This window comes from Tympanuchus pallidicinctus, unplaced genomic scaffold (genome assembly GCF_026119805.1).
Source record: "Tympanuchus pallidicinctus isolate F22 unplaced genomic scaffold, pur_lepc_1.0 scaffold3, whole genome shotgun sequence".
Lineage (NCBI taxonomy): Eukaryota > Metazoa > Chordata > Aves > Galliformes > Phasianidae > Tympanuchus > Tympanuchus pallidicinctus.
In genome coordinates this window covers 7,857,393-7,870,760 of record NW_026294747.1, presented here as the reverse complement: position 1 = coordinate 7,870,760, position 13,368 = coordinate 7,857,393, and the positions used below count along the sequence as shown (strand labels likewise).

At 37.6% G+C, this 13,368-nt stretch overlaps 1 protein-coding gene across 2 annotated transcripts in view; it reads right to left on the bottom strand.

The window, feature by feature from the left end:
* The window catches only part of GALNT18 (polypeptide N-acetylgalactosaminyltransferase 18), a 210,502-nt gene that overhangs the window by 28,805 nt on the left and 168,329 nt on the right, over positions 1-13,368 (bottom strand). For both annotated transcript variants that reach the window (XM_052693155.1, XM_052693154.1), the window contains one exon: positions 10,872-10,967. In XM_052693155.1, coding sequence (XP_052549115.1) covers positions 10,872-10,967 — 96 coding nt within the window. The remainder of the gene's footprint in view (positions 1-10,871; positions 10,968-13,368) is intronic.

Below are 13,368 nucleotides of genomic sequence, written 5' to 3'. Positions count from 1 at the left end.
TCTTCAGACCTTCAGAACTTTGAAGTAAAAAATGATACATTACAACATGAATCAAAAGAATGTTTAAATCGACAGCCATCCAACAACTACTACATCAATCTCCAAGTGCAATACGTGTGTAACAGTAACTATATTGGTTTTCTGCAACAAATGGTTTTAAAAACTGCAGATTGAAAAAACAATTTCCAATTTAAAAAGACATCTTTAAAATATGGGTAACTCTAGTAATTGCTATGTAATATACAGATCTACAACTCCGACCTACTCCAAACTAATGCACTTCAAAAATACAAAATGCTCAGTTAGTGCTAGTTTATGAGACTGTGCAGGTACTCAACAGAACTGTTTTATTTTTCCAAATGCATTAATTAAAAACATTTGCACCTTAGCAAAGAAAAGCTTCCCCTTTTTTTTTTTGTTGTTGTTTGGTTTTTTTTTGTTTGTTTTGTTTGTTTATTTTTGAGATGAAAATCAACTGAACCTCAGGAATTTTAAAATCTATTCCATCTTTCAGAGAAAAAGTGAATAGCAAATACTTCAACTCAGTACTAAAGCTGCATTAGAAATATCAACAGACTGCAGGTGTATTGCCTACGAAGAGCCACTTGCTACATTTCTGTTAAAAGACAAAGAAAAGAAAGCATGATTCTACCTCCTCACAGATCACATCCTGTCTAAGGCCAGATACAGCCATCACCTCCATGTGCAGACAGGAGACACGGCTTCCAGCAGTCCTCCAGCTACTCTGCTGTCAACATTCTAGTACAAATGAAATCTCAGAGGAGCTGCTCTGTCTGGACAAGAGACACACCTGTAAGCAGAGGAAAGCAGACCACATGCAGGGGAAGGCAGAGGGTAGTGAGAGCCTGTTCCTTGCTGCACTGCAAAGCACAGCAGGCCTGCACACATCCGTTGAAGGGATCTCAAGGTGTCTGCAGCCTTGGTAGGATCACGGCTGATGGTCTCAAGCCAAAGAACACTGCTTCACTGATGCTGAGCTCCAAGTTGTATTCCTTCCTAAAGGTATCTGATCCCTCTGTGGCAACCCCTCATTATTTTCAGTAGGGGAAATACCTCTCACTGCTCCATACAGTGCTCATTTGCAAGGAGCCAGAGTGAGATTTCTGACTGGCCCAACTACAGACTCCCAGATCAACATATCAGCCAACCACTGCAGAAGTCAACAGCAGCTTTGAATACAGAACAGCCAGCATTTTCTGGAGCTGTCAGCTCCACACACTTTGACATCAGCTCACCGGGTATAAATTACTGTAAGCCCACCCGCCAGAACCAAGCCAAGTATGAAAGGCACAGTGAGCTTTAAATGGTTCAGCGCTCAGCATGAAAAACACGGGATCTGTATCCAAAATCTAGTGCCAGGTTTATAATCTAGGAGCTCAGAAATATTTCAACTTCATGTTTTCAAGTATCTTGATGTTTTAACTTCTTAAAATCCTTTTGGCCAAAAGTATCCATGAATAATTTGCATTCTACAACACAATAAGAAAAACTGCCAGAAAATGTAGGTACATTTTTACTTCCCTAATAAGAATAGTTTTGAATGATTGTATAACAACAACTCTAATCTTTTCTAAATTAAAACAGTACGTGGAAAGCTCTTTTAAATACTTGGGCACTACATCTGCTCACAACAGTTTGTTTCAATGACATTTTCAGTGCAGTTTTTTCTTACTATGGACATTCTGATCAAATAGTATTGAAAAAGTAAACTAGAGAGGAAAGTTCTTAGTGCAACCACAAGCACAAGCAATCACGATTACAGTTTTTCAGAGATTCAATTCAGTGATGAATTTCAACAAAATGCAAAGATGCCAAAAGAAGACCTTAAGTAGCCTGAAAGACAACTCCTTCAACATTGCACTCAACTTTTCCTCCTGAATCAGCCTCACCTTGTAAAAAATTTTGAATAAATTGTTTCCTGCCAAACTACAGAGGCAGTAGCTGTATGTTCCTCTTGTCTTACATCAACAATGCTAAACTAGGATTTAATCATAAAGAAAGGCAATGGAATTCAAGATGAAGAAGATAACCCCAGGGCTTAACATAAAAATTAAAACAGTGCAGAAAATATGCAAGATCGTGGTAATATGCAAACACTAAGTGAAAATGCTGCATAAAGTATTTTACAAATTCCATGAGTAATCTTCAAATGGTACAGTAATATCAATAAACCAATATTTCTTAAAAAACAAAACAAAACCAAACCAAAAAGCTGAAAAGAACCACCAGATTTGTAAACTGCATGGAACAACAGAAGTGCTAATTCATTCAACCTGCACTTTTCATGCACTAGTATTCTTCATGTTCCCCTGGGTACTTACAAGGTTGCTTAGTACTATCTTTTGCTGACATGATGAATTATTCTTTTCTGCAGTAATGTGATGAAAGCTAAGTTTATCATGTCTAGGTAAATTACATCAGAATTTTTGCCAGCTGAAATTTCTATTGCCTCTGCAGAAATCTTCCTTCTCTACTTAGCTTTCTAACAGAACATTTTGATCATGTTTTCTGACATTACTTCTGATCAGTGTCTGCAGTGTTTCCTCCTATTAAAGAGCAACTTATGTGTCTGTATCTTTTCAGCACACCTTGTAACATATATAAAATTGCATCAGTACTCTGCTATAAAGCATTAATTAGTACAGCTGGATTAGAAGAATCCTTTTTCTTTTTCTCAGATTGTCATTTCCCTTCTTTTGAAGAGTGGAGGACTGAACAGATACAACATATTCTGGACAACTGTTGTTATTCCTGTGATATTTTGTAGCTCTGAGTTCTATTTGATTTTTTCAAAGAAATCATCTGTGGCACTTGCCAAGTTAGCTTTGACTCCTCTGTTGCTTCCACCTGTGCAAAAGAAGCAGTTATTTCTCAATCAAAAAATGCTTATCACTTAGCTAATTTTAATTTTAAAAGACCACTGTTGCCTTAAAGCCTTTTTGGCTGTAGGTTTTCAAGGAATTTGATTTCTTAGTTCTTCTTTCTCATTCTAAGTATTCATTTAACTCAAAAGAACTGAACTACTTTTTGAATCCTTGCTTTTTAGCTATACTTCAAGTCCGGAAACATGAATGTCAAGACTACTACTTCAAAATAGGTGACTGCTTTCAGTTCACAGATCTAGTGTAGTATTTTCTTTCTTCTTTATACACAATCACACTCAACAGAGAATCCCATATACTAGGTAAGAATATAGATTTCAAAAGCATCTGTATACCTTCTATTTCTAGTCCACACTATGAAATCTTTTTTTCTTCAAAACAAAAGCATTTCTTATAGTTCATAGAAATGCTGTAGACCCCAAATTAAGAAAATCAATGCTACTACTAGAAAAAAGGAATATTTTTCAATTATTTCATTTCACTATAGTTGGATTTTCAATTCCAACTGATAAGTTATCTCAGTTCTTATAGACAAGCACAATATTTTACACTACATAATTTAATGTGAAAAGAAAAGAAAAAACAGAATTATTTGTTGAAGCTCTCTCTTCAGTTTTAAGAGAACCCCCACTACATGGAAGTAGACACCACATTTGAATGACGTAAGTGACACAGACGTCTGGTAACTGGTCGTGTTACCTGTATCAACATTAAGCCTCTTGAATCAAACCACAGAAAGTACAGAAATACTTTACTAATGGTGACAGTTCAGTATAAATTTTGCTCCAAAACTAGAATTGAATATTGAGAATTTTTTCCATAATTAAACTTAGAAATACATGACTAAAACAGGAAATCCTACCCATTCTAAATTCTATAGAATATCCACATAGCTAGTGAGCTGATGTACCTGCCGCACAGTCTAAAGAGTTAACAGCATTGAAAAAGCGTTTGCTGGACTTAACTCCTCAGGCATACATCAGAATAACTGCAGAGGACTAGCACCAAATTCTGCTTCCATCAAGGTCATAGTTTCTATTAACTTTATTCTGATCAAAATCAGGATTTATGAACTGAAAGAAATTATGAGAAATTTAAATAGCCTCAATAAACTACTCTGCAGGAATACCTTATATAAGACATTAATTGCCATAGCAATTAGGCCCTCTACAGAATATATTTAAAATAAAAATTTGAATTCATAAATGCTTATAATCATCCTTGCTGGCAGTTTCACTGGCTCCATGAGTCATTTTATCTCCTATTACTCGTATTTTTACTGAACTGAAAAAACCCAGATTAAATCTTAGCTATTCTATTCCAGGAATGTTTACCGTGCAAATACCTCTGTTCCCAGAAAGCACATCACCTGTGCATGAAGTTAGTGCCCAGCTCTTTCCTCAAGACTTAGTGAACAGATGAAAGGAGAACAGTGAGCTTAACTAACATTGCACTGTTTCAGAATCAGGCAGTTTGTTAAGAGAAGCACAGAGTTCTACACAGGAACATATGAGACAGCATGGAAAAAGGATGTGCAGCTGTACGAACATCAACTGGCCACGCTACAAAGCATACAGGGCTTAACACAGTGCCAAGCACACTGTGTGCACACTGTAGCCTGCCGCATGCCCTCCTGTAAGAACCAGGCAGACCAGCTAAGATGCCATTCTCTTGATGAAGCCACTTAGTATAAACACTGAGGTGCTCACTTTGCCTGTATGAAGTAAGAGCTATTCTCTCTGCCACACAGCGTGACTTTTCATCACAAAATATTTGAGCCAAGACATAGTTAGAAGCTTTGCACTGTTCAGTTTTTGTACTTCCAAACTATAAAAGAATTATCACAAACCACATAATTGGTTGGTGGGTCCTTAAAAAGAAAGGGTGTTCTAAAGAGCAAATGTGAGATTGACTGCCTTGTACACAGATGTTGAATGTGCCTAACATTTACCTCGAAGACAAACATAAGCAGCAATCCCATTTGTGAGTGACCGACAGCTGTTAAAACAGCTGCTGTGCTGCTTTTTTACTTCTTAGTAAAGCCTCCTTCAAAGTGTTTATTATAGACATCTCATCTTCAGGGCAGTGATTTTTCAAGTTTGGAGGGTCAGTCATTGATTCAGTTCAGCAGGCTCTGTTCTGTTTGGAATTATTCCCTGACAACCACAAAAACGTGCCAGTATTGGAAGCTGCTAGATGCGGGGCCTTCTGCTCAATGACTTCCTTGCACAGAGCCCTGATACGCAGCACTTACATGCTTTACACACTCAAAAACTTGATCCTACTCGTTTCTAAGAATGTATTTGGGATCTAAAATAATTATTATGTTTTGAAACAAATTTCTGGCTGTAGGAGAAAATGAACATATATTCATTCATAACCCAGCTAGGGATCTGAATCATCACAGCTATGTGCTGCTCTTAAAAACAGAAATTCCTTTATATAAAACTACTTATGACAGCAGTGTATTGTGGTGCACTGTTGGCAGCAGAACTGAAACTACCAGGGAAAATCAGGGGCAGTACTCAGGACTTTTGTGATATAATTTTTTTAAAGTAAATGGAGAGGCGTCAGGGGAAGTCTGAATTGTACTGAAGGATATAATCACATTTTATCAATTAACTTCCCGTTACAACATGGTATATAATCTTGGTCAGAGTACTTCAGATACATGGAAATCCACTCCCCTAAGAAGGCAAGGCTAGTGTTTCTGTGTCCAAATTCTCTTAATGCCCATTCTGACAAAGCATGTGCTTATTTTCGCAGCATTCTGAGCACAACGTGAATTTCATTACACACAGAAATGTCAGGAAAATTTTTCACACTGGAAGTGAAATTACAATTAAGGTTCCAAGAAAACTTAATTTTGAGATGCTTATATTTGTAGCATCTCAATAACTTGAAGATCACATTAGTTTTATTCTGGAGATCCCTACAGTATTCTCTGAAAATAAACTGACCCCAACATATTTGCCAAGAAACCTAAATTATTTGATTAATTGATTAATTAATTATTTGATGAATTGATTTTTTCTGGGATTTGCAAATTGAACTGATAACTGTTCGCTGTTTCACTGACAGTCATTTTTAGTCCTATGTATTTTAGTAAACGAATTAACAAGTATCTGTCTACAAACACTCACCACAGTAAAAAAGTACACTGAAGAAAAAATATTTTTTTATGAAAACATACCTGAATAACATTTAAAAACAAGCACTCATAAATCATACAAAGAGCTTTTAGAAGTTCAAGAGAATTCTTGTAATTGCAGCTTCCAGTACTTCACATGCTGCGCTTACAATACAACATTAAGCTTTCAGGTCAGAGCCTCATACAGTGTCAGCTGGTGCAGCTCTGCTTATTGTCATGGCTTCCTTTCCTTCCCCTTCAGTGGAGAAGCAATAATTCACACTGGATAGGGCTGTAGTCATTGGTTTCTGAGTGTCAGTTCTGCAATCTCTTGCAAGAATATGAAAGGATATGAACTGATGTCCCTTCTCACCTGCATTTCTTTTCTAGTAATTCTTCAAATCTAGTCTTCTGACACTGGCCCTTATCTTCAATTCTTCAGAATGTATTTTATGCTGACTTTCACATCCTTGGATGAGCTTCCTGATTTAACTGCTTACCAGCTGAGAAAGATATGAGCCAGAAGAAACTGAACAAGGGAAGACATGGAACTGCCCATTTTCCCTTCAATCACAAGCACTTTTCAAGGTAAATCTGCTCCTAAAATACCCCTTCATTGGCTGATGGTACTTGTTTATTATACAACAGTTATAAAGTCTGTAATAATGTGGTGTTTCATGTACAACAAAGAAGCTTCCAAACACTCAGGAGTAGATTTAATGCATGTGACACGCTGTCATCAGTCTGCCTTTAAGATTACAGGCCTGACTAAACAGTGATCTTAGACAGCACCATTCAGGTTCAGGCAGGTCCCAGAATTAGGAAGACAATTCACTGAAGCCTGGGGCATGTACTTTCTGCAGCTTCAAGCAATCATCTTTTCCGTGCAAAACTGGGGCACTGCTGGAAATGGACATCTCTAAGGTCTGAACATGTTACTGACAGTGGCTTTGCTCCTTCCAGTTCAAGAATTAAAAGAGTACCTTAATGCTTTGATTCATGAACCACTTAAGAAGAAAAAAAATCCCCAACACCTCACATGTACTTTATGTTTTGCACTGTTCTGCCAAAACTTTTGCTCTGTCTTCCAACTTTTTCCTTTACATTTCTCTCCTCTCACCTTTTTTCTTGTAGTCAGTCCACCTCCCAGTTTTCTCCTGCTTTCCTCTATCATCATATGAAAGGGGAGTTTCATCCTCACATCCCTGCAGATATCTCCATTGTACCTTCTTTGGCCAAGTACAACTGTGGGTCGCTATGCTTTACCTCCGAGCTGTTCTCATGCAAGAGTAGTGGGAATCTATTTTAACTATTGCTTTTCACTATATTACTATTGTATGGGAACTGCTGAGTCATGGCCTGAACCTCAGGTGAGCACCTGAGGCAAGCAAGGGGTCAGCCATAGGAGCACAGGTGAAGGCAATTCTCCTGTGCTACTGGAAGGGATGGAGCCTGGCTGCACCTCTCCTACACCCATTCATGAGCTGACTGCCAGTGGGGAAGGATCTCTTCTGGAGATCCCTCCTCTGGAGTTTCAAAATGAGCCCGGAATATGGGTGAGCACTCTATCTATTCTCTTTTGGTATAATAACTGTGTAGCCAAACTCTCTTGTATATTTCATAATTATAACATTGGTACATTCATTGATTATACAACTATATTCTCAGTACTGTCTGCAACAGCTGGAGTATGGGCTTCAACATTAGGTGTGCCGATACTTTTCTTCCTCACTGATGACTTCGGTGATTTCTTTCTTGTATGAAACATGCTAAAAACAAACAGCAGCCACACATACAATTCCATAACTATTACTTGATGTCAAATACCTCATCTAACCTTTTCCCCACACAAGTAAGAGTACATAAACATTTTGAAAGAAGGCAGAGGAAAGAAAAGGAAGTTACTGCTTACAGCAGCTTAAACAGCAAAGGTGGAAATAGATCTTGGCAGGGAGATATGGTAAGGCACATTTAAGTGCAGCTGTGTAAAGTTCTGCATGCTAGCAGCACATGCTAGCTCTTTAAACAGCAAGTGATAGAGCTGCAACAGCAAAGTTTTGTATCAGAACTAGTAATGGTTTCATCAAAGCCCTGACTCATGATACTCAGCATTTTTAACTGATGTGTTCTATAAAAACTGCTAGGTGGGCAAAATAATTCCCTTTATAAAGCATTTTGCCACTATTAGAATAAAGCTAGCATCTTACCAGTATCTTTTGCACTTACTAGCTGGTTCACTAAGATAAAACAAAATATTTTTTCAAATATTTCCAATATGCTAGTAGAAATGCAAATAGCTGCAGCTCTGCTTAAACAAGAAATTCTATACGGGCAATGGAAATCTCTTAAAAGCATGCAATATAGTTTTTGTTAGAGCTATCCTTATTAATACCATAATCCCTCACATAGAGAAAGACTGCGCTTCTCTTACAAAGTTCCCACTGATTACACTGATCTTGCTTGCAACGTGGGTTGCTTTTAATGGATTATGTTTATTTTCATTCGTTATAAAGTAGTTAAATACACAATAGTAAGAAGGAGATAATTAATTTTTCAACTATGAAAAAAAACCAACAAAACATTTTCCCTTGCCCCCTTCTCTGTCAATTATTAGCCACCATCTCACTTACACAGATCTTCAGCTGACTTTCAAAGCTAGTTCTTGATCTAGTGAATACTAAGTCTAACTAAAGTGACTCTTTGTTGCTATTATTGTTTGCCTCTTAGCTGTAATTAAATTTCCCAATTGGATTTCACAAATATGCCTATGGTATGTTGTTATCACAGATGATATGCCAAGAAGATGAAGAATAATGGCTCTGGCTTCTGGGTGAAATTACACAACTCCTTAGCTTACCCTAAGGACTACCTTAAAAGCATGCTGAAGGCAAACAGTGTTTACTTCATAACTATGTGACAAATAAGGCACAGCCCATGCAGTGAATGAGTCTGATGGATTGGATGTTCAAATATTTCTGTCCTCATAATTCATAATTTACTCAAGCATGATGCCACTGAGGATCAATATTAAAGGTCCTTAGTGAAGGAAGTCATTACAAAACACAATTGCAGCATGTGTAACTTGGCAAGAAAGGACAGAATTCATCTGCATTTCATCAAATTCACATTTTCAGCTCACCAGGATACCCAGGTACAGGGAAAAAGATTATTTTTTGTCCTGTGTTTATATCTGAAATGCTAGGATGATTTACTGTATAGTCAAATCACATAACTAACAATTCCAAGGGTAAAACCACATTATTTAAGTGAAGTACAATAAGGGTCCTTTAGAGAAAATGAATATAAAAGGCAGTTGGAGCAAAAAATGATTCAAACTGGAGGCAATTCTGAGTCTTCAATCACTCTCACAAATGTTTTCTTCACAAATGTGTCATTTTTGCTTATATTACTTTCCAGAGTTATATAATTTGTATTTCCATCTTTGACAAGCATGTTTTAGACCATACAAAATGTTATTTTTACTGTCATATTCACCTAGAAAAGCTTCTACCTATGCCCAGACATTTGGCTGCTTGGGGAGATGCCGTATCTTTAACCTTCCGTTTTCTAAGTTATTAAGTACAACTGTTGTGCAAGACAATAGAAAGAATTCAGAGCATATTAGAATCAGTTCATTCTTCCAGCCTGACCAGTTCACTCTGCAGAGCCTTCCTACCTTCAGACAGACTGACATTTCCCCCCAGCTTGATGCTCTCTGCAAACATACTGACGGTGCACACAATCCCCTCATACAGATAAGCAATCAAGATATTAAGCAGGATGCGCCCCAATACCAACCCCTGGAGAACCAGCTGGGGCCAGTCACAAGCTGGATTTAACACCACTCCACCATCACCCTCTGGGCCTGACATTCTAACTTGTTCTTTACCCAGCAAAGGATGTGCCTGTCCAAGCCACGGGTTGCCAACTTTCTCAGGAGAATCCTGTGGGAGAGAGCCTTTGCTGAAGGCTAGGTAGGCTATGTCAACAGCCTTTCCCTCATCCACCAGGTGGGCCAGTTGGTCACAGAAGATCAGGTTGGACCTGCCTTTTATGAACACATGGCAGTTGGACCTGATCACCTGTTTGACTGCATGTACTATGAGACTGCACTCAAGACGATCTGTTCCATAACCTTTCCTGGCACTGAGGTCAGGCTGACAGACTTGTGTTTCCCCAGATCCTCCTTACAACCTTTCTTATAGACCCTGTCCATAAGTCACGTTGGCAAGTCTCCAGTCATCTGGGATCTCTCCAGCTTACCAGGAAGAATAAAAGGACAACAACAGAGAAGGAACTTCTAAAGAAGAGATTTGACAAGAATGGGGTCTGGTTTTTGACACAGCTCTGTAGTGTGAAGAAGTTGTCTGAATTTCAGATTTATGAAAATGAGACGGTAAATATATAGAATCATAGAATCACAAGGTTGGAATCGACCTATGAGATCATCTAGTATCAAGAGAAAAAATCACTTCAGATAATGTATAAATAAATTATGAATGTGCTCATGGATGCACATAAAGTACTTTAAAATGCATTGCTTCATTCATACAATACGCAGTTAAAAAAGTGAACGATTTGTTTAGCAACAAATACAGGTCAGTGCTGACTCTCCTATTTCTTAAATTCTTTCAAAATGAATAAGCAAATTTCTTTTTCAAAGCGCTAATATGATTCTCAATTTAGAGCAGAATTAATATTCCAGACTTCTGTAAAAGAGACACTGAAGGGAATAAAGGAGGTACTTTCACAGGAAGACCATGGCAGGTACAAGATGGCTCTTCTTACACACTCTAGAAAAAGCAGCAGCAACGTATGACATCATGAAATAAACTAACCTGTGGTGTCATTCCATGGCAGATATACATGATTGGGATATTCTCTGTGTCTGGTCCTTGATCAAGGCACAAATCATTTTTCAAGGAATTCTGCAACTAAATTAAACAAAAAGAGATCAAGAAAGATATAAGACCAGAAAAAAAAAGTGCTATTATTTTCTTTGAAATAAAATTGTATGTATTTGTAATATGCAAAAGTAAACATAGTTGAAGTGAAACTCTTTAAAGAAAAAGCACCTGGACTAAGTATTTCCTTGTAGATTGTCTAACACTTCTAATTTCAATAATGTTTCACAATATTTCAGGGAGCATCAAAAAGCCTTCAGAGAGCAATTATTTATATGGAGAAAAATTCTTTATATAAAGTCTCTATATAAATACGTAAATATTAAGTGTTCTTCTTAAGGTATACCCTGTATACTGAGACTTTTTATTTCTTTTTTTAAACCAGCGTGCAGGTAACTGAGGTGTATAGCCATAGTTTTAAACAGTCTAATAAAACTGCTTTGTAGAATATCTCGGGAGAGTCTTCTGATTTCTGGAAATAATTCAAATATCCCCTTCTGCTGACGATTAGAGACTACTGGCCAATTGGTATGCACTAGGGCTTCTTTGCATTACTCAGGGCTAACCTACCTACAGCAATCCAGCTATGAAAGGACTGCAAACTATTAGTCCCTATATATTATCTCGACAATGCTGAGACACAATTTTCTGTAAGATAAGTGCCAAATTAATGAGCACAGATAGCTAAAAGGTCTCTCTAGTCTGTGATGCCAGAGATGTGGGTTGTAAACCCATAGGCACATAAAAAGATGTACACTGCTATAAGAGAGGTTCAGAGAACACAAAGAAATTGTCTGATGGAGTCTGAGACTAAACGAGCAGTGCTGCCAGCTATGTACAAGGATCTCCTTTGAGAAAAACAACTTGATATGCTTAGAAAGTAAATCTAGAAGTGTACTGATATGTAAGAGCCGTGGACAAGTCAGAGACTTAAATTAGGCAGTGAATACATTTAACAACATAAATTCATCTTCCAAAGAATTCCAGATCTTAACTCTGAACATACTAACTTCAGTAACAGACAATAAATATTAATATTAAAGACAAAATAGGCATTTGGGATCAAAGATTGACTGGAAAAAGGGAAATATCAAACCCATTTTTCAAAACAGTAGAGAGAAAGACCATGGGAACTGCTGACCAGTCAACCATACCATGTGAACCCCAAGAATTTCAACAAGGCCAAGTGCAAGGTCCTGCACCTGGGTTGGGAAGCTGCAAACATCAGACTGAAAGATGAATGGATGTAGAGCAGCTCTGAGGAGAAGGTCTTGGAGGTGGTGGATGAAAAACTGGACATGAGTTGGCAGCAGGTGCGCTTGCAGCATAGAAAGCCAGCTGTATCCTGGGCTGCATAAAAACAAATGTAACTAGGAGATCCAGAGGGATGATTCTCTGCCCCTGCTCCTGGTGAGGCCTCGCCTGGAGTTATTCCCCATCCCTGCAGGTGCCCAAGGCCAGCTTGAATGGGGCTACTGACAACCTGATCTAATAGGAGGTGTACAAAGTCACAAGACTCTTAGGAACCATCCCCTTCCAAAATCTGATAGCTGTGTGGAAACCCAAAATAAACTTCCACAATGTGGTTTTAGATTACCAAGATTTAATTATAATTATATGGCAAAATATAACCAGATCACCAATCCATTGTGAGGAAAAGAGAAAAAAAAATCCATAAATCATTAGTCATTATTGCCATCTGCTCCCTTTTAAACTTACAGCCTTACAGTAAACAGAGATAGGCTACTGAAAGTCTGTATTTGCAAAATTATTTCAAACACAATGCTAGAATCAAGGAACCAGCCTTATGCTAAATACATTAGCTTTTGGCTCCACTGACATTATTTTTTACTAACTCTGAGGGTATTGCAGAACTCATAAATCCTCTTACCTTTGATTGTCAAGCCATTATTTCAGCAGCAACATTGTATTTTATTTTTTTCCTGACAAAAGAAGTTTTAGATTTTTTCTAATTTTGTCAGATCTGCACAATCTAGCAAGAAAACGGGCTCTGAGAGTTTCAATTTCCCAAAATCTAATCTTAACCTCTGAAATAACAAGGAGACAAATCTACATGCTTAGAGCAAACAAATCACTTTCCTCTACAGACAAAGTACGCTGTTAACTTTCTGGAAATGCCCCCTTAACTATTTCTGTGAGCTCTGGAACTGGTATCCAATGGATGTTTCATGTAAAATAGTGGAAGATAACAAATACATGTGCACCATAAAAAAAAAAATAAAAAAAAATCACCAATCAAAACCATCCTACAATGTTTTTAAACCAAAGGCTGTATATAAAGTGTAGATATCTAAGGCTTTCTGCTCATAATTCTGTCGTATCATATTTGGCATAATCACCTACTGCATATATAGCCTAATAGCATGCCAGTATACTGTGATACCTGATTTCAGTGTTTTTTGAGTAACTC